General features: G+C 41.0%; 1 protein-coding gene across 8 annotated transcripts in view; it reads right to left on the reverse strand.

Annotated features, from left to right (window-relative positions):
• Positions 1 to 20,644, reverse strand: part of LOC132378373 (cadherin-6-like) — a 191,116-nt gene that overhangs the window by 78,954 nt on the left and 91,518 nt on the right. For all 8 annotated transcript variants that reach the window (XM_059945238.1, XM_059945244.1, XM_059945240.1 and 5 more), the window contains exon 3: positions 10,814 to 11,108. In XM_059945238.1, coding sequence (XP_059801221.1) covers positions 10,814 to 11,108 — 295 coding nt within the window. The remainder of the gene's footprint in view (positions 1 to 10,813; positions 11,109 to 20,644) is intronic.

Raw genomic sequence — 20,644 nt, forward strand, 5'->3', positions numbered from 1 at the left:
GGAGGAAAAGGGCTGGTTTTACTGTTGTTGTTTTGTTGCATTGTTCTGCTGAACATCGTGGGCATGCTATATCAGCACCAGAATGTGTGGCAACACTTGCGAACTATCTCTAACACATCCTTAAGTTGAGTTGGTTGTTAACGCAAAATGACACATTTCAATGTACATGTGATAGGTAAATGTATCGGAATGTCAACAATGACCTAAAACACAACTTCTGACTTCTTCAACACAGACTTCACCTGCATACTATAAACCAGTGTCTGAGATTGAGGAATCTTGGTTCTGGAGTGGAAATGGATAAAAGCTGAACAATTCCCTTACAGTCACTGATGAGAAGCTTCTGGTGTTGAGTTTCAAAATGATGGCATAGAAGGCCAAGAGGGTTGGTATGATGATACACTTTCATTTCACTCCGGTCTCTGGTTGGGTCAATGATGCATTTACTGGCTCGGGTCACCAACTTTATGTCATGTTGCTGCAGAAGTCAAATGGCTATTAATTTCTGAAGAGAACCAAATTTAAGAAAGATTCTCCATAATTGCTTAAAGGTGAAAAAGTTGAATTTTATAGTGAAGTCATAAATAGCATGTTAGTACTAATATCTACATTGGTCTTGTGGCCATAAAGGAATCAGAATTTGGAAAAAAACTCTCAATACCCACATAAGGCAACCTCTGTCAAGGGCAAGTTCATCCCAGCGCTGGTAATAATGGGGGAGCTTGGAATTCTGCTGCATACTACAGCCATTTTGTGTTGTAATGTAGATCTGTTAAAGTGTGGGCTCTTTTCTGGATCATCTCTGCCATAATATAGAGGCTTTTGGTTTGCATTAGTGAGAACATGTCAAGAGGACTGTCCTCTTTCATAAATTTTTCAAATTTTCCTTTCCCAAGAGTAAATAGCACAATCCGTCTGCGTTTCCATAATTGGTTGTAATCAATCTTGTAATTATGTCTTCCAAGAAACAGAGCCCATGTCTGCACTCATGCTACTGGTGTTAGAGGAATACCCTTCTGTAGACTGAAAATGGACAATAGTGATTGATGATCAGTAACGAGGGTAAACGCTCTCCCACACAAGTACTGGTTGAAAGGTTTTACACCCCAAACCAGACTCAAAACCTCTCTGTCAAGCTGCATGTACTTTTTCTGTACAGCTGTAAGGGAATATGATGCAAAAACTGTGGGGCGTTCGCTTCCATCACTCTTAACATGTGGCATGACTGCACCTACACCACAAGAATTCGCACTTGTTAGATCATGCTCTGTGTCCATAATCTTCTAATCTTTTTACACAGTCTTGACATATTGGAGATGTTTCTTGTCAGCAACAATGATGTCATCCAGGTTACACTGAGTGCCTGGGTAAGCGTGTAGTGCCTGGTGCATTGTTTTCTGCCAGAGTGCAGGTGTGGATACTACTCCAAAAAAAAAACAACCTATTAAAGCAAAAACGCCTTATTTAAGTGTTGATGGTGAGAAACACTTGGGACTTTTCCTCCATCTCCATCTGCAGGTAGGCCTCAGTTGAGTCCACTTTGCTGAAATGTTTTCCTCCAGAAAGGTTTGCAAAGATATCCTCTATCCCAGGCAAAGGGTATTGATCTACTTTCAGTATTGGGCTGATGGTGACCTTAAAATCACTCCAGAGCCTGACAGAGCTATTCCTCTTGGTTACTGGGACCACTTGCATTGCCCATGGGCTCCACTCAACTGTGGAAAGAATTCTTCAGCCTCCGTGCAATCTGGCTCACTGGCTACTTCATCATGAGTTGTTCAAGTATCTGGACGGGCTTTGCATTTTCAATTAACACTATTTTACCTTTGATATGCCTGAGTTTTTCCAGTGCCATCCTTGAACACTGCTGTGGCTTTCTTAATTCACTTTCAGTTGACTCTATTGCAGTGGATGTGGAATGCAAATAGTGGATCGATCTCCAATTAAGTTGTAGTTGTCTCAGCCAATCACACCCCCACCATGCTGGCCCTCTTGTTTTTACCACTTACAAACCACATACAATGTGGCTTGCTGGTTGTTGTATTTCACTTTTATGAATGTCATTCCCACAGGTGCTATCTTTTCTCCAGTATAAGTTCTTAGTTGGTAAAAAAAAAAGTTCTTAGTTGGATATTTGCAAGCTTCAGTTCAGTTACTCTGAAATGTTGTACAAATTCTTTTTGTGGAATGAATGAAACAGCTGAGTCAATTTGCTATTCATTTCAGGTGTAAGCTGCACTGCTTGTCTATTGTTAAGTTCTCACATTGTAAATCTTAAGGCTACACAATTCCTGTGTCACTCTCATCATTATCAGATTTTTCAACAACATCTTTTTGAAACTACAACTTAGCATATTTTTTCTCGTCCCTGTGCAGTCCAGTTATTTTTGTCTTCCCACCATGCTCTTTGTATGTGCCCTTCTTTGTTGCATTTTCAGCAAGTTTTGCCTTTAATCTGCATTGGTCTGTGTGTGTGAGCCCCTGTCACACAGGTAACACAATTTATTTTGGAAGGCTGGTTTCTGCTTACACATTGCAATTTTATTCACGCTCATTTTTATTCCTGACTACAACCTGACTGCATCACTGTTTGCTTTTTCCATTGATACATGGAACTGCACTTTTTCAATTGCAACTGTACTTTTAACTGTAAGGTGTGATTCAGGTAGGACCTGTTTTTGAATGCTTACTTATAAGATTCCTCAAACAAAACAATGTCTCAGTGCATCATTAAGTTCATTAATGTACGGACAATGCTCAGACAACTTCTTCAATTCAGCCATGCACAATGAAATGGTCTCCCCTTTCTTTTGATTCCACTTATGAAACCTAAAGCAATTTGCAATCAACCATGGTTTTGCTTCTAAATGTTCCTGCATTATGTTCATGATGTCAGCAAAGCTCATTTTGGCTGGTTTTGTTGGACCAGTCAAACTTCTAAGCAATCCGTATGCCTTTAAACCCAATGCATTCAGCAAAACTGTCACTCATTTCTCACTGGCTATTTCACTTGCTTTAATATATTTCCCAATTCACTCAGTATACAACATCTAGTTAATTTTTGACCAAACAAACACATCTGTTTTTTGATGTAGCCGGCCATTTCTATTTTTTAAAAACTTATAATTATTATCAATCAGTACTCTCTGTTTATGAGTCAATGAATTTGACTGTTGTCTTGCCTTTTTCTCTCTCTATTCTGACGAGACGTTCTACACTGCTTTTTTGAAAAGTTGAACATCTTGTTCTGCTTCACCAGGTAGATAGTCTTCTTGGGTTTGTTTAAAAAATACCTTGTCGCCATTATTATGTTATGTAACTCCAAAACAAAATAACTATCCAAAACTAAAACTAAAACACAGGACTAATGTGTCTAATCTCATTTTTGCTTCAAGTGAGACACATGCATATGACGTGGTGGCATGATGACGTATGCCCTTCACATACTTTTATATATAACCCAAAATGAATTATTTTAATGAACAAGAATGCTTAATCAACAATATAGTTACAATATTACTCAAATATTACTGAAATATTAAATGTAAAATGTACCTAGTCTATTCCGAAGTTGTGCCTTCTACTCCTAGACCACCCCCGCTATAGGAAACATTCAGTCTATCTAGGTGGATATTCAATAGGTTTCAACGTGATTCCCCCCCTCATTCTTCTGAACTCCAAAGAGTACAGGCAATCTTGGATCAGCTCTTCTCACATTGGGAGGAGGAATGTGATGATAACTTTTCCTGTGGCAGACTGCAGGGAAATATCTCTGAACTCCCTCCAACTGGACTTGTCACCCTCTTTGAAGATGGTCAGGGATTTAATGCATTTCAGGTCTGCAGGCATGCCTTTTATTCCAGAAGTATTTCTGCATCATATTTTAACATTTTTGGCAGCATTTTAATTACTCCAGAGATGTTGTTATTTTCAACTTCTTGCCAGACTGTAACAACACTAAATTTATAGCAGGTTATATGTTGCAGATGAGTTCAGGGGCAGTCCGACCAAAGATCTTGCTTTACTTGATCAGATCTTTTTCCAGCTAACCCTGACCATTTCTTTGTGCTTGATAATCTCTCTTCTGTTCCTGGCTATCAGTGGGATAGGTTCTTTGGTGATTGGTCCGAGGAGCCAATACATGTCAAAGCCATTGGCTGATTTATAGATCTCTTGCATTCTTGGACTCACCATCTGTTTTTAGGTCACACAATTTTTGGTTGGGTTTCAGATGCCTGTAGATTCTTTTAGTTCTTGAGACAGGATGATATTTTCACATCACGATTGCCTTGAATTTCCAATTGCCTAATTTCTGGTTCTCCTGGTTGTTCTTACCAAACCAGCTCTTGTGTTTTCTGGGTGATTATCCATCAGTAGTGCTGCAAGTGGTAATTGTGATGACCATCTGGGCAGCAGACTCTCTTGGTTCCTGTTGGCTAGGAATTTTAATAGTACATGCAGTGCACTGAGTAAGTACACCTTTTCTTGAAGAGCTCTTCAATATTAATTTGGTGTCTGTGCCCTCATCACCATTTACGGGCCAGGTTAATGGAGATAATAATCTGAATGAGGTGGTGGTTAGTCCAGATTTGGCACAGTAAAGCATAACAAGTTTTCACATACAATATTGTAAAAATGGCAACGTAATCAGTATGAAAATAGCAGAGAATACAATGTCACTCTGCTTATTCCCGGACATCATCTTTGTATCCCATGCATGGTATAGTACTTCATACACTTGACCACCATAATCCTACTCTTAGCTGTTGGCCACTCCCCGGTTTCCCACACTCAGACCTCCATAGGCTCATTGTTCATATCAATGTTGTTCCTTTCATGCTCTCAAGCTAAATGAGACTGTTTGCAACCTGCTGCCATGCTCAACCCTAGGCTGAGTTTACAAACATTCAGGTACTGCAAAATGACTAAAATGCCACTCTGTAACCTCATCCAATAGTACAGCATGTCATTCCACCACTCTCCCAAAATATTTAATCAGCTCTCGAGTGAATTATTACCAAGACCTCAAGACCTGTGTTCCAATACCTAACCTCCATATACTATTAGTAGCCTGCTTTAGCTTCCGTTTTAGGATAGCACTGGTAAGGCACAGCGACGACTTGCAGGAAACAAACAAATCTACTAACTACTTTATTAGTCACAAGTTTTCTCAAAAATGGTCACTGCAATCAATAGCCTGTAACTTCCCTTTTGGCGTGGAGCTTTTGCACCGCCTGTATACAACCTGACATCTTTGCAGTGCGAACTGAAGTTTCGAAGGTGCAGGATGGGTGTGGTGTGGTGTCTATGGGCCAAAGCGAGATGGCAGGGCCTGGGCCAGAATGAGCCAATACTTGGTCTTCGCTGGAGCGGGCTTGGAGCCAATTTGAAGCAGCAGATCTGAGGCAAGGCAGAGTCACGGCAGAAAGGCCTAGATCCATGTTTGGCCGATTTTAGCGTGGGCCAGATAGAAAAGGTTAGGGAGTCGGGGCCAGAGACAAGGGACACGTCAGCTTTCAGCTCACTGCTCAGCGAGGTTTACTCACCTCTGCGATGGACTGAGGCTTCTAATTGAAACTGCAACTAACTGGCTTCTAGACCAGCTACAATGATGATCGGCTTTGTGGCTGTGGGCTCATTTTCCTGAACTTCAGTTCTGAATGTTATTTGCTTACTTTTATTGTTGGAACAATTCTTTTTTTTATCTTTCTGGACATTGGGTGTTTGATAGTCTTTTTTTAATGGGTTCTATTGGGTTTCTTAGTTTTGTGGCTGCATGTAAGAAGACAAATATCAGCGCTGTATATAGTGTAATAAATGTACTTTGAACTTTTTGCAGCTTCTTGGATAACCTAACGTTAGCTCATTATCCCTCTCTTTGTTGAACTTCATTGGCTCTTGTTTTCCTTATGATACAAAATTAGAATTCTTGCCTTGCATTTAAGTTTCCCTATTGATATCCCTGTAGTTATCAATTGTGGCTCAGCAGGGAGATATAATAAAAAAAAACACAGAAACATAGAAAACCTATAGCACAATACAGGCCCTTCAGCCCACAATGTTGTGCCGAACATGTCCCTCCCTTAGAAATTACTAGGCTTACCTATAGCCCTTTATCTTTGTAAGCTCCATGTACCTATCTAAAAGCCTCTTAAAAGACCCGATCGTATCTGCCTCCACCACCATTGCCAGCAGCCCATTCCACGCACTCACCACTCTCTGAATAAAAAACTTATCCCTGACATCTCCTCTGTACCTACTCTCCAACACCGTAAACATTTGTCCTCGTGGCAACTATTTTAGCCCTGGGAAAAAGCCTCTGACTATCCACATGATCAATGTTTCTCATCATCTTGTACACCTCTATCAGGTCACCTCTCAACCTTCTTCACTCCAAGAAGAAAAGGCCGAGTTCACTCAGCCTATTCTCATAAGGCATTCTCCCCAATCCAGGCACCATCCTTGTAAATCTCCTCTGCACCCTTTCTATGGCTTCCACATCCTTCCTGTGGAGAGGCAACCAGAACTGAGCACAAGAGAAATGACACACACAAAGTGCTGGTGGAACACAGCAGGCCAGGCAGCATCTATAGGGAGAAGCGCTGTCGACGTTTCGGGCCGAGACCCTTCGTCAGGACTAACCGAAAAGAAAGACAGTAAGAGATTTGAAAGTAGTGGGGGGAGGGGGAAATGTGAAATGATAGGAGAAGACCGGAGAGGGTGGGATAAAGCTGAGAGCCAGAAAGGTGATTGATGAAAGTGATATAGAGCTGGAGAAGGGAAAGGATCATGGGACCGGAGGCCTCAGGAGAAGGGGGGGTGGGGGAAGCACCAGAGAGAGATGGAGAACAGGCAAATAACTAAATATGTCAGGGATGGGGTAAGAAGGGGAGGAGGGGCATTAACAGGAGTTAGAGAAGTCAATGTTCGTGCCATCAGGTTGGAGGCTACCCAGCCAGTATGTAAGGTGTTGTTCCTCCAACCTGAGTTTGGATTCATTTTGACAATAGAGGAGGCCATGGATAGACTTCATTTTGACAATAGAGATACCGGCTGGGTACCACAGCAGTACTGAAGGTACTCTACACTGCTGTGCATATCTATCAGATGAAACTTTAAACCAATCAGAGTGGAGATGTTACAGCAATTTTAGGAGTAGAGCTCCTAAGTAACTTGGCCTTACAAAAATACATTTCTACTGTGCTATTTTGTTCTCATTACATTGTGGTTTGAAAACAGTACATACATTACTACAGTACACATACTTCCGATGAAATTGACTGTAGAGATCTTTTGGACTTCCTAAAAATGTGAAAGGTTCCCTCCCGTGTTCCAATAATTCTTTCTGTCCCATTTCCAGTCCTATGTCTCACCTTCAGTGTTAAGAGTCTGTGGAACCTTTCTACTGTTTTGTCCACCAAAGTTATGTGTACACCACTATCTGGATGCAATGCCCCCCAACTTCAGTAACTCCACAGGCCATGCATGTACAACAGCACAGCCAGCTGAATCATTAAGCTCCTCTGAGTAATAATTGGTATTAATAGTATTATCTTCCAAATACTGAAAATATACCAGTTATTACTGAATCAGTAAAACTCAGAGCCAGCGCTTTACCAAATCCAATTTGTTAATTTAAGAAATGTGATAAGATTTTATTACCTCAAAAGAAGCACGAGCTACAGCACTGACATGTAATTTCTGCTGTAGCAATTTCTATTTCAGCTTGCATGATTTATCTGTCTAGACTGATGATAACAAATGGTGAAAAGTAAACTTATAATGGACTGAGGCAAAACTTTGAACCACTGGAGGGTGGTCTCTTGTGAAAGTGACAGAGATTTCATCCTCATCCAAAGCAACAATGGCAAATATTTTCTTCTGCCAACACTGAGCTCATTCAGAGCCAAAGCTGATGAAGAGACACATCAATTATAAATAAAGCTTGATATTTAACACTAACATTCTCAGACACAAGGCTGCAAATCAACAAAGCAAAATGTTCACAGGCATGAAATCTATCATGACATGAGTTCCCTTTATTTTGGCACATTGGTGCAGTGTGTTTGTATCCACTAGTGGCAGTCTGTCTATAAATGGTGATTTCTGTTGGTGAGTTTTTCTTTTTTTCTTTTTCTTTTTAATTAGCAATACAGAGCAGAGTAGCCCATCTGGCCCCTTAAGTCACACTGCTCCAGCATCCCCACAAACCCCCACTTAACCCCAACCTAATCACAGGACAATTTACAATGACTGATTAACCTACCTGGTAGGTCTTTGGTCTGTGGGAAGGAACTGGAGCACTTGGGGAAGCCCACAGATTCCATGGGGAGAACGTACAGAGACTTCTTACAGAATGGCACCGGAATTGGACTCCAAACTCTGAAATGCCCTAAACTGCAATAGCTTAGCATACATTGGTCACGTACTGTTTGAAGTCAACAGCACCAAATACACAGGAGATGATTGAATCCGACGGCCGATGCTCCTATGAGCATCCAGCAGCAGAGAGCGTAGATGAATTCTCCCTCTACCCACCCTCTGTTTTAGCTCTGCACTCTGCCAGGGGAAAATATTTGGCTATGAAGTACTCACAATTCTTTATAAATGTCAGAAAACGCCACCTAGCATGGATCAGTTCAGCTAAAGAAACTTTTTCCATGTTGTATAATTCTATGATACCCTTCTCTAGAACACATTTCTTTTAACTGAGCAAAATCCATATGAGCTAGGTATTATACAGAATTGTCTTAGATTGATAGGTGGAGACTATCTGATATTTAGTAAACTTCTTCCATCTTTGCGCAATTGCTTACAGTTCATCTCAAAATGATGTGAAGGAAGAGTCCTCATGATTCAAAATTCTGGAGCTGAGATTTTATTTTTAATCATTATTTTTACTTAGCAATACCTCTGGCCTTTCAATCCACGTGACTCCAGGAACCCTACAATCCCAATGAACCCTTACCTAGAGAACTCTTGGCTCATGAGCCCAGAAGTCGCAATACCTTTGGGGATTGCTGAGGAAAACTGGTAAACTGGTTTGCTATTGTCACATGTACCAAGGTACAGTGAAGAACTTTGTTCTGCATGCCATTCATCAAATCAATACATTCTTCTCATACAGGAGGTCTGTCCAACAGTCTTATAACAGTGGGTTAGAAGGGACAGCAGGAATGCTACACTGTGAGAGGAACTGCATTTCATGTGAGAGATTAACGTCGGGTTCTGCTTCTTCTTTGGAGAAAGTATAAAAGCCCAAGCCAGTAATTTGAAGAGAAACTAGTGATAATGCCAAAGTGCTGACCAATAGTCATCAATCAGTTCAACATTGCTATGCCAGAATGTCACATGATTGTCACCTTGAACACTGGAGCTTGCATTGCACGGGATATTGGTTAGGACACGCTGGAAGGAGCATGTACAGTTTTGCGGTCTCCATTACTAAGGAGTGATTTTCTTGTACTGGAACATGTGCAGGGGTTGGTTGATTTCTAGAACGGAGAGGTTTGCTTCAAGAGCAAGCCTTGGTGGAGGACAAAGAGTAGCAAATCACAGAAATTCTGTATCCTAGAAAGCTGCGTGGTGAGCTAATTTAATATTCACAGCTGAACAATAAGGGGAGTCAGGCATTGTAGGGTCTGGGCAGGAGAATGAAATTGAGGACAAGATTAGATCAACCACAGTACTGGGCCCGAGGGATTGTATTCCTGGTCCTGCTGTGTTCCTCAAGCCTATTCCAATGTATGCTGCTGGCTCGTTGTCACATCCTGATATTACAACAATGACCACAACTCAGATGTACTGTACTTCACTGATGAATTATTTTGGGACAGGCTGAGATTGTGAAAGGCTCTATATACTTACAAGTCTATCCTCTTTTTCTTTGCTCTCAAGATGTACATAGACAGTTCTAATTTGCCTAATAGTGGGTGTAACTGAATAATGTACATCGATTGCCATGAATTTAAAAAACAAACTAGAGTGAAATGCGGAAACAAATTTTACAGTCCTGTCTAGGAGTTGTGGTAAAGTAACTTCAGGGCAGAATATAAGAAACTTTATGCATCTATACTTGACTTGACCTGGAAATGGTCAATATTAATCATTGATGTCAGAACTTTCTCCATTTGTCAGGGCTAATATCTCTCACAAAAGCATTTTTAACATTGGAAACTAACACTTTCTGAGATGTCTCCCCTGAACAAGCAATATTCCAGTAGAGCATTGATTGAAAGTGGCAGAATTTACCCTTCCTTAGAGATCTAGCCCTTCCTGAACCATTTAAGAATGGGCAAGGGAAGATATGGCCACCAACAACAGAACAGAAATGAGAAAACATCCTCGTCTCTAAAGCCACTGAGGAATATAACTCTGTTTCCAATAGCAGGAGAGTCTAGGACCAGAGGGCACAGCCTCAGAAAAGGACATCCCTTTAGAAAAGAGATGAGAAAGAATTTCTTTAGCCAGAGGGTAGTGAATCTGTGGAGTTTATTGCCTCAGACGGTCGTGGATGCCAGGTCAATGGGTGTATTTAAAGCAGAGGGTGATAGGTTCATGAGTAGTCAGAACATCAAAGGTTACAAGAAGATAGAAGAATGTGTGCTGAGAGGATAATAAATCAGGTATGATGGAATGGTGAAGTAGACTTGATGGGCTGAATGGCCTAATTCTGCTCTCATGTCTTATGTCTTGCTGTTCACAAGCCAAAAAGAAAAGGCAAGTAATAGCAATTAGAAAAGCTGACATATTCCATTCAATAAATTTCTGTGCTAATCAGGTTTTCTCTGTACCAAGATCTCCAAAAACTTACCAACATCAGACATTTCTGGAATAGTAGCCATGTACGTTTCCTTTGAAAACTTTGGTTCATTATCATTGATATCATGGATTTTAATGATAAACTCGGATTCCGGTTCCACAGGTCTGCCAGTCCGCCTTTCAATGGCTTGGGCTCGTAATGTATAAAAAGACTTTTCCTCCCGGTCCATTTTCTTTAAGGCGTGAATATCCCCAGTGTTTTCATCAATACTGAAAACTGTACCAGCACCATCTCCGGACAAAATATATTTCAGTGTTCCATCTCCCTTGTCTACGTCAGAGTGTAGCTGTGGAATTAAAAGACAAAACAGGATTTACAAATTCTGAAGGCAAACAGAGATTGCTACCTTGTAACAGATAGGCAAGAGCAACATTATATAGTGGAGGACTACAGCATAATAAATATTATCTCCTAACATGGAAAATGGTCATGATATATAGAGAACCACTTCAGCATTAATTTTTTAAATCAGCCTCTCTCCGCCTCACCATGGCTTCAATTTCTATTTCTGATTAAGGGTTTTAGCCTGAAGCATTGACTCTTTATTCCTCTCCAAAGATGCTACCTGGGCTGGTCTTTCCTCCAGCATTTTGTGTGTGTTACCTCCTATTTCTTTATTTCTTGGGTGCTTATCTAGCTTCCTCATATGTAGCTTTGCTCTCTGTTTTCCTAAATAAAATTGTATGTAATCAAATAAAAGAGGATTTCATTTTATTAAGTTGTGAGCAGAGGCTGTACAATTTTCCAATCTTTCATAATACAATAAGATTAGAACTCTTTTATTGATTTGGTTACTCATGTTTCGGGACAAAAATAAATAAAGAATAAGTATTGAAGATGCTGGAAATATAAAATAAAAGAATTATAAAATGCTGGAAGCACGCAGCAGATGAGGCAGTACCTGTGCAAAGACAGTCAGATCCCAGTCCCTTCATCTGATCTGATGAATGCTTCCACCAGATTCAGCATCAAGTTTACTATCACTGATATACATCTTGACATTTGTTGCTTTGTAGCAGCAGTAGAATGCCAGTCATAAAAATTACTGTGTTACAAAATAAATAAATAGTGCAAAAGATGTATAATGATGCAGTGTTCATGAGCTGTCCAGAAGTCTGAGATGGAATTAATAGCATTTATTTCCGATTTTCTAATGCTTCATTCGCTGTTGATTTCACAGCCACTTGCCTTCTAGGAATGCCAGCCTTCCAGCATTGAAGAAGTTCTCCCCTGCTCCCTGGCAGAATTTCCATGTTTCCCTTTTGAGATCATCCCTGTTTTCTCTTCTAGTTTTCAGCCAGGCGCTGATTGAAGCTAGCTTCTGCCATATCTCTTTCCTCAATGTGTCTAACCTCAAGTCATCCCACTCAAACATTTCAGTAAGATTGGCTCACTGTATTTACATTAACATGGCCAGTTGGCTGCACAGCTGAGGGGGGCTATGGTCCACACATCAAGAAAATAGCCAAAAATCTAATGTGCCAGCACACACTAAGAAGATTAAGGGCTCCCTTAAGTCCAAGTTTGAGAACATGGGAGAGAGACACACGGAATATTTTTCCCTTTCCCTCTCACATGTCTTTTTTTTCAGACCCGTGATGTTTATCTACTAGTCCACAATTTTCACAATGAAGCCAGAAGTAGGCTTCATATGCCTGAGTGCTGCACCCACAGTCTTTGGAAATGATAGTAGTCAAAAGCTCGAGTTTAAAAAAATCCATTATATAAAAGTACTTCAGCTATGCAAACAAACAAAGAAGTACTGTAGATGAACACTGCTCATTGTTTGAAGGACTTGCTTGTTTACCAGTAGCATTTTATATCAATATGCTGTCACTGGTTTCAACAAAAGAGATGTGGGTGGGGAAATCTTAGAGATTCTGATTTGTTGTATTGTCATATACACCAGGGTGAAATGGAATTCCTTGCTGGCATGAAGCTCAAAGAGTAAACAGTATACATGTTAATAATAAATGCAAACAATACAGCAATAAGCTCACAATGGTGCGGGGAATAGTCGTGCAAACTGAAATAGTACAAAAGAAGCGTTGAAGTGACAACAATGTAAGAGTTAGAATTAAGGGGTTGAGAATGTGACAGAACCACTGGGAGGTGATGCAAAAGATGAGATCGGTCTGGAATTCAGTGGGGACAAAAGTTGTTCTCAAGTCCGGTTGTCTGTGCTCTTGTATCTTTTAGAAGGTAGAAGAAAGAAAAGGGAGTGCCTAGGCTGGCAGCTATCCTTGATACTGTCAGCTTTCCCTGATGCAATGCACCTTGAAGATGGACTGTTTGTTAGGAAGTGGGTTATATTTATCACACACTGAACTTTGTATTAACACCATATGTAACTCTATTGAAAGCATTTTTACCACCCACTTGAAATAAATTCTCCTTTATCGTGCACCCCCCATTGTAATTGTGGTGAACTATGTGCCTGTCGGGACACGCCCCTGCTGACTGCTCCTGTGGCTCCTCCCACAGGCCCCTGTATAAAGGAGACCTGCGGCCTGAAGATCGGCCTCAGTCTCCAGGACCTTGTATGATAGACACTCACTCCTGGTTCCTTCTTCCAGTCAATAAAAGCCGATATCTCGCCTACGTCTCAGTGTGAGTTATTGATGGTGCATCAGTAATAAACTTCTGTTTATTAATGTTAAGTATATCAAAGCTGCATTTTACAAATTAGATACCATCAGGAGAGTGATTTGGTTCTGTCTGCTGGCTGTGGAGGAGGAAATTGTAAAGATTTAACAGTTACCTTTATTTGTCAGATGTACATGGATATATACAGTGAAATGCCTCATGTGTGTTAGTGACCAACACAGTCCAACGGTGTGCTAGGGACAGCACACAAGTGTCACTATGCTTCCATTGAATGCCCACAACTTGCTAACCCGCACATCTTTGGATCGTGAGAGAAGACCAAATCACCTGCAGGAAACCCACATGGTCACAGGGTGAACATATTAATTCTTTACAGACAGTGGCAGGAATTGAACCCCAAGCACTAGCACTTAAACACCATGTTGTCAAAATAGTAGCAGAAATTATACTTGTTAATGGCTTTAACTTAAAAAAAATGTCTCAACTATGAGAGCTCTGCATTGGACGAAGAGCCGGCTGACTGACCTGGACAACAACCAGACTTTGAGCCTCAGTGGAGTGTCTCTGAATTGATTGCTGGGACAATGGGAAGTAGCTGGGCACAGTTTACCGTCTGCATAGTGTCAGCTGTCACATTAAGGTTACTGCAATCTCTCAACCACAAATATATCACCACAGAGCTTGTATTTCTAGTCTCTTGTCATTTGTTAAATCACAGCCAGTGGCTATCCAATTATTGGCCCAATGTAAACACAGGTAGGCAGGTGATGAGACCAGAATGGTACTTGTATTAAATGCTCAAAATAGTAACAACTGGACATCCAAAATTCAGTCCATACTGTGATTTGCGTTTAATGGATACAACCGAAGATAATTTCCGGCCCCATTCAATCATATGTCACGTGGCAGGCCATTCAGCACTCTGCACTTGTGGTAGTTCTTTGCAAGTTCAGTTTAATTTCATTACCATTTTTCCATGCTCCTGCCAATAATTCCTTTTTGAATAGAAAAAGCAGACAGGGTAAAGAAAAAGTTTTTGTCAAGGTCTCTAGATATTGCAGCTGAACAAAGAAATGTAGCAGGATAGCAATCAGAAATAGAAGTCATGACTGTGTGGTTGAAAGTGGATTAGTTTCAATACTAGAGCAAGGCTACAAACCATGGAGAGGGAGCCAGAAGAGTAAAAATACCCTGGGGGATTTCAAATACATAAGATGCGGATAAAAGGAGAAAGGAATAGAGCTTCTACAATTTGTGTGAGTGGACAGTGTTAGTTGTCCAGCTTTGGCTCAACAGGCTTGGACAAACACAGACACAGGCTCTAAGTGAGTTTTTTTTTGTGCTGAGAATGGGTCGAAATTTAGTGGTAGTTTCATTCTGTGGGTTTTAAGAACTTTGGGAGACCTCCAGTCTCCCTGACAAATAAATCTGCATGAAATGCTCTGAGCTGCAGATTCTTAGAAACTGTGTTAAGGAACTAGAGCTGCAGCTCGATGACCTTTGACTTGTGCGGGAGAATGAGGAGGCGATTGTGGTGAACTACATATACCTGTCTGGACACGTCCCCCCTCCTGACTGCTCCTGTGGCTCCTCCCACAGACCCCGGTATAAAGGCGATTGGAGGCACTGCTCCTTCCTCAGACTCCAGGATGTTGTGTGGTGGTCGCTTGCTGCTTGTGCTTTCTTCCAGCCAATAAAAGCCTACTTTAACTCAACTTTCATCTCTGAGAGTTATTGATGGTGCATCAGCGATAGACAGAAGCAACAGGGAGACAGTCACCCTTAAGTTGTAGGAAGCAGGTATCTGGGTGAGTGTCAGGAAGAGGGAAAGGGTATAGGCATCCAGTGCAGAGTACCCCGTGCTTGTTCCTCTTAATAATAAGTAAAATGTTTTGGATACTGTTTGGGGAAAAAGATTTACTAGGGAGAAGCCAGAGTCTGGATCTGTGGCTCAGAAGAGAAGAGACGAGCTGTAGCAGAAGAAAAATGAGGTTTTGTGGACAAGAACAAGATTTCTGGGTGGTTTGTTGCCTCCCGGGTGCCAGGGTCAGGGACATCTTGGATCAATTCCACAGCATTCTTAAATAGGAGGGTGAGCAGCCAGAGGTCATGGTGCATATTGGTACCAATGACATGGGTAGAATGGGTGACAAGATCCTGCAAAGTGAATTCAGGGAATTAGGTAAAGGATGAGAATGCCAGGGTTGTGATCTCAGGATTTCTACATGTGCCGCATGCTAGTGAGGCCAGAAATGGGAAGGGCATAACAGTTTAACATGTAGTTAAGGAGTTGGTGCAGGTGAGAGCGCTTCAGATCTTTGGATCATTGGGCTCTCTTCCAGGAAAGGTGGGACATTTACAGAAGGGGCAGTTTGCACCAACTGGTGGTGGTGGCATCCATTAGACTTGAGAGACCATGGATCTGCGCCTGGAATGGTTTCCTGGCACAGGCCTGGGCCAGGTTGTATGGAAGACCAGCAGTTGCCCATGCAGCAAGTCTCCCCTCTCCATGACATCGATGTTGTCCACGGGAAGGGCAAGGGCAGATACTGCACCAACTGGAGTGGGGCTAATATCCTAATAGGAAGGTTTGTTAGTGTTGCACGGGTGGGGCGAGGGTTTAAACTGGATTTGCAGGGGGATGGGAACCAAAGCACCAGAACAGATAGTAGAATGGTTGTTGAGAAAGATTTTGTGAAACCTAATTGCAAGATCAGGAATTAAAAGGTTAAGCATAGTATGACTAATGTTCTGCACTGCACATACTTCAATGCAAGGAGTATTGTAGGAAAGGCAGATGAGCTTAGGGCATGGATCAACAGATGAAATTATGACATTGTAGTGATTAGTGAGTCGTGGTGCAGGAGGGGCAGGACTGGCAGCACAGTGTTTCGAGGGTCCATTATTTTAGATTTGACAGAGTAGGAGGGATTAAGGGGGGGGACGGTGGCATTACTCGTCAGGGAAACTGTCAATGCAGGGCTCAGTCTGGAGAACAGACTGGAGAACTCATCTAGTGTGGCTTTATGGGTAGAACTGAGGAATAATAATGGTATGACCATGTTAATGGGATTACATATATTATTGACCATCCAACAGTTCATGAATTTAGAGGAGCAAATTTGTAGAGAGAATGCAGACTGTTGCAAGAAACATAAGGTTGTGATAGTAGGTGATTTTAATTTTTCACATATTATCTGGAACTCTCATAATATAAAAGAGCTGGAAGAGAAAGAGCTTGTCAAATGTGTTCAGGAAAGTTTCCTTAATCAGTGCATAGAAATAGAGAGTGTGATACTATCTCTCCTATTAGAGAATGAGACAGGGCAGGTGGTGGAAGTTTGTGTAGAGGGCCACTTAGCAGTTCATGATCATAATGGCATTAGTTTCAAGGTAATTATGGAAAAGGGTGGGTCCGGTCCCGGATTGAGATACTAAATTGGAGAAAGGCCAATTTTGATGGTATCAGAAAGGATCTGGCAAGTGCGGTTTGGGATAGGTTGTTTTCTGCCAAGGTGTACTTGGTAAATGGGAGGCCTTCAAAAGTGAAATCTTCAGACTACGGAGTTTGTATGTTCCGGTCAGAATACGTGTTAAAGAAAGAAATGGGTGTGCTCTAACAGACAAGGTGAAGGAGAATCTGAAGGACTTATACAGATATATTAAGAACAAAAGGATAACAAGGGACAAAATTTGTCCTCTGGACGATCAGAGTGGTATCACTGTGTCAAGCCAACAGAGATGGGGGAGATCTAAATGGGATTTTTGCATCTGTGTTCATTTGGGAGTCTGTTGATGAGAGATAATGCAGAAGCAAGGCCATGGACCCTATACAGATAACAGAGGAGGAGGCATTTGCTGTCTTGAAGCAAATTAGGGTGGATAAATCCCCGGACCGGACAAGGTGTTCCCTCGGACCCAGTGAGAGGCTAGTGCAGAAATTGCAGGGCGGTGAGTGCACAGAATGCGCTATTAGGGTGCTGGTAGAGGCACATACATTGTAGACATTTAAGAGACTCTTTCATAGGCACATGGATGAAAGTGAAATGGAGAGCTATGTGGGAGGAAATCGTTAGTTTGATCTTGGCATAGGTTAAAAGGTCAGTACAACATTGTGGACCAAAGGGCCTGTTCTGTATCGTACTGTTCTAAATTCTACGTTCTATTACTTCCATAGAAGGTATTGACCTGTGAATTAATTTAGCTGAGTAACAAGTTTAAAACATGAAGAGTTCTTGGCTGGGCTACAGTGGGAAAGACAGTAATTTAGTTAAACACCGATCAAAGAATCAATAGTAAAACAGCAAACAAGCAACTTTGAGTAATTCTAGGACTCCCTCAGAGGTAATCAATGTTGCAGGAACCTGGAGACAATTGACAGGTTGAAATATTTATATTCTTGCCAAGGGTGAAATGCTCCCAGTAACGTCTTACAGCAAAATGCCAGATCTTTAAGAATCACTCTTGAAAATATTTTCCATCAAACATCTGATAAAGTGAAAACTGCTACAGAGTGGTACTTGGATAAAGGTCACGATAAATATAATGGTTGTCAACATTGTAGCTGATCATTAACTTGAAAGGAGTAAGTGTGGTTGGGTTTCAGACTGCAGTGCTTGATTCATGTAGGATGGGTCTGAATGAATCCGATTGACCGTAGTTCGATGGGAGGACTATTGGCTGAAAAGAACGAACAAGTGCTGCCATTTCAAAATTCAATAGATGGAAATATTTTCTTCAGCTGTTCTCTGAATGGAGAGTTTTCACAGCCACTGACACAGTTAGGGAATAGAACTTGTGCACTACTGAACCTTGTATGTAACAATTCTCAGTAAAGATATGATATGGCTCAAAAGATGGCTATAACTCCAATTAACCTTTATCCTTACATAAAGCACAAAGCAGAGGCTTCTGCCATACTGGTGGAAACACAATGGGGAAAATTTTGTCTACGTTTGTAAGTTATAAACATATAAGGGCAAGAGCAAGCTGCCGATTTTAATCACCTCTTGCATGCTCGGTTCCATTGAAGCTAATGAGAGGTGAATGGAATGAGCAGCCAATAATTTTGCATGCCATGATGGGAAACAAAGATGGACTGATAATGGCTGCATGCTTTTTTTCTGAATAAAATTGACTATTTGCCCCAACTTGCATGGCAGTGCATTTGGTGTCCACTGATTGGGAATTGTCCCTAAGTTAGCTCAATTTCACGGAGGATATTTTAAGAAGCTGAAAGCTGACTTTGAACCTAGGCTGAATTGAAATCCAGGCACTGGCAGAAGACTGCATTTCCTTCAGATGGAGTTCAGTCATAGATCAGCAATGAATGTCTCTGCGTAGAAGAACACTTCCGAGGAGCTGAATGGCCTTCCCCCATCCAAATCAATTTCTCTTACACATATCATCTCTAAAGTCACTTCTTACTGACAACACTAATCTTCAGGTCAATTCCTATTGAACATACATGGCAGAGTATCCTGATCCTTAGGGATCACAATGTGAAGCTGACGTTCACGTTTATTCCTAGCACAAATACTTTTAAAAGAAAGCAAGCAAAGCCGAAGTAAGATAAATGAATATCTATTTCTCCCTCCAGTGAACAGTGACTACCACCGCCACCCCCCCCCCCCATCCTCCACTCTTCCCCACTCTGACCTTTTACTTCTCACCTGCCTATTACTTCCCTCTGGGTCCCGTCCTTCTTCCCTTTCTCCTATTGCCCACTCTCCTCTCCTATCAGTTTCTTTCTTCTCCAGCCCTTGACCTTTCCCACCCATCTGGCTTCACTTATCACCTTCCAGCCAGCCTTTTTCCCCTCCCCCCACCTTTTAATTCAGGCAACTCACCCCTTCCCTCTCAGTTCTGTTGAAGGGTGTCAGCCCGAAATGTCAACTGGTTATTCTTTACCACAGATGCTGCCTGACCTGCTGAATTCCTCCAGCATTTTGTGTGTGTGGCTTTGAAATAACTATAGCCCTTTCTTTTAGAATAACTTTAGGAGGAATGCAGGGAAGATTTGATATTGTAATATCTGTACATTGTACTCTGCTTCCAAAATTTGTCTCTATTGACCACCAAATTAGTCTCTATTGTCTCTCATCAAATTTCACAAGCACAGTTCAAATATAAAAACATTATTATACAGTACAAGCATAGCACTTCTATTCCTAGGGCATAAGATGTAAATACTGGGGCCACTTAACAATATTCATATCATCCAAGAAACAATTCATTGTCAAGAATCAGTCTCAGACCAGCGATCCTTTGATACATAAAATCAAATCAGAAACAACTATGAAAAGAAATCCCTCTGGAGTCATATTTACCTCTCAATAAACATTAGCAAAACAAAACATATTATCTGCTCATTATTGTGTTGTTGTCTGTGAGAATTTGCTATGTAAATTAAATGCTGTAATTTCCGCATACAACAGCCTTGCCACTTTATTTCACTAGCTGCAACGAGTTTTGAGATGTTCTGAGGTTATTAAAAGTGCTATGGAAATGCAAGCCTTTCTTTTATTTCAATTCAGAGGTTTCAGCTGCTGGGTAAAAATTAAAGAACAGTTACTTGCCCCCTATAGAATTGATTAATATTCAAACCTGATAGTTCTGAGAACACTACTTAAAAGGAATACTGTGAATCACTCTGCCCATTTAACTATATTAAATCTAATAAAGAAGCATGCAGTCATCTGACAAATCTACTTCTGCAAAATGTCAAATTTCATGATGGATCAAGCTTTTAAAACTCTACTGGAGATTTTTTCATCAAAAGAGCGAAATTACCATGAATTGTTTCTGTCTCCGCTTAAAATCCATCAGCTGTCAGTACAGTTGTAGTTTCTAAATGAATATTAAGCTCTTTATTGAAAATTATATTTGTTTACCAATTTATAATCTCTGTTTAATGAAGTACATGGAAAATTAATCTGTAGGAATTCCAGGTATCTTAATTCAAAACTAACGATACTTACACGAGATGGAAGTTCTATCCAAGTATGTACTGTAAACTAATTGTGCTAGTGCAACGAATAAATCTGAGTACTGTAGTGCATGAGGAATGAGAGGAGGAGAGCAGATTGGCCCTGAACATGGTAAATGTTCATCTTTGAACTTATACAAACCTGAGACCATCCACAATAGCAAGTCTACTAAACGGTCACTTCAAAAAAACGATGCTGTTTTAAAGTGTTTCACTTACCAAAACAA

Source organism: Hypanus sabinus, chromosome 20, assembly GCF_030144855.1.
Source record: "Hypanus sabinus isolate sHypSab1 chromosome 20, sHypSab1.hap1, whole genome shotgun sequence".
Lineage (NCBI taxonomy): Eukaryota > Metazoa > Chordata > Chondrichthyes > Myliobatiformes > Dasyatidae > Hypanus > Hypanus sabinus.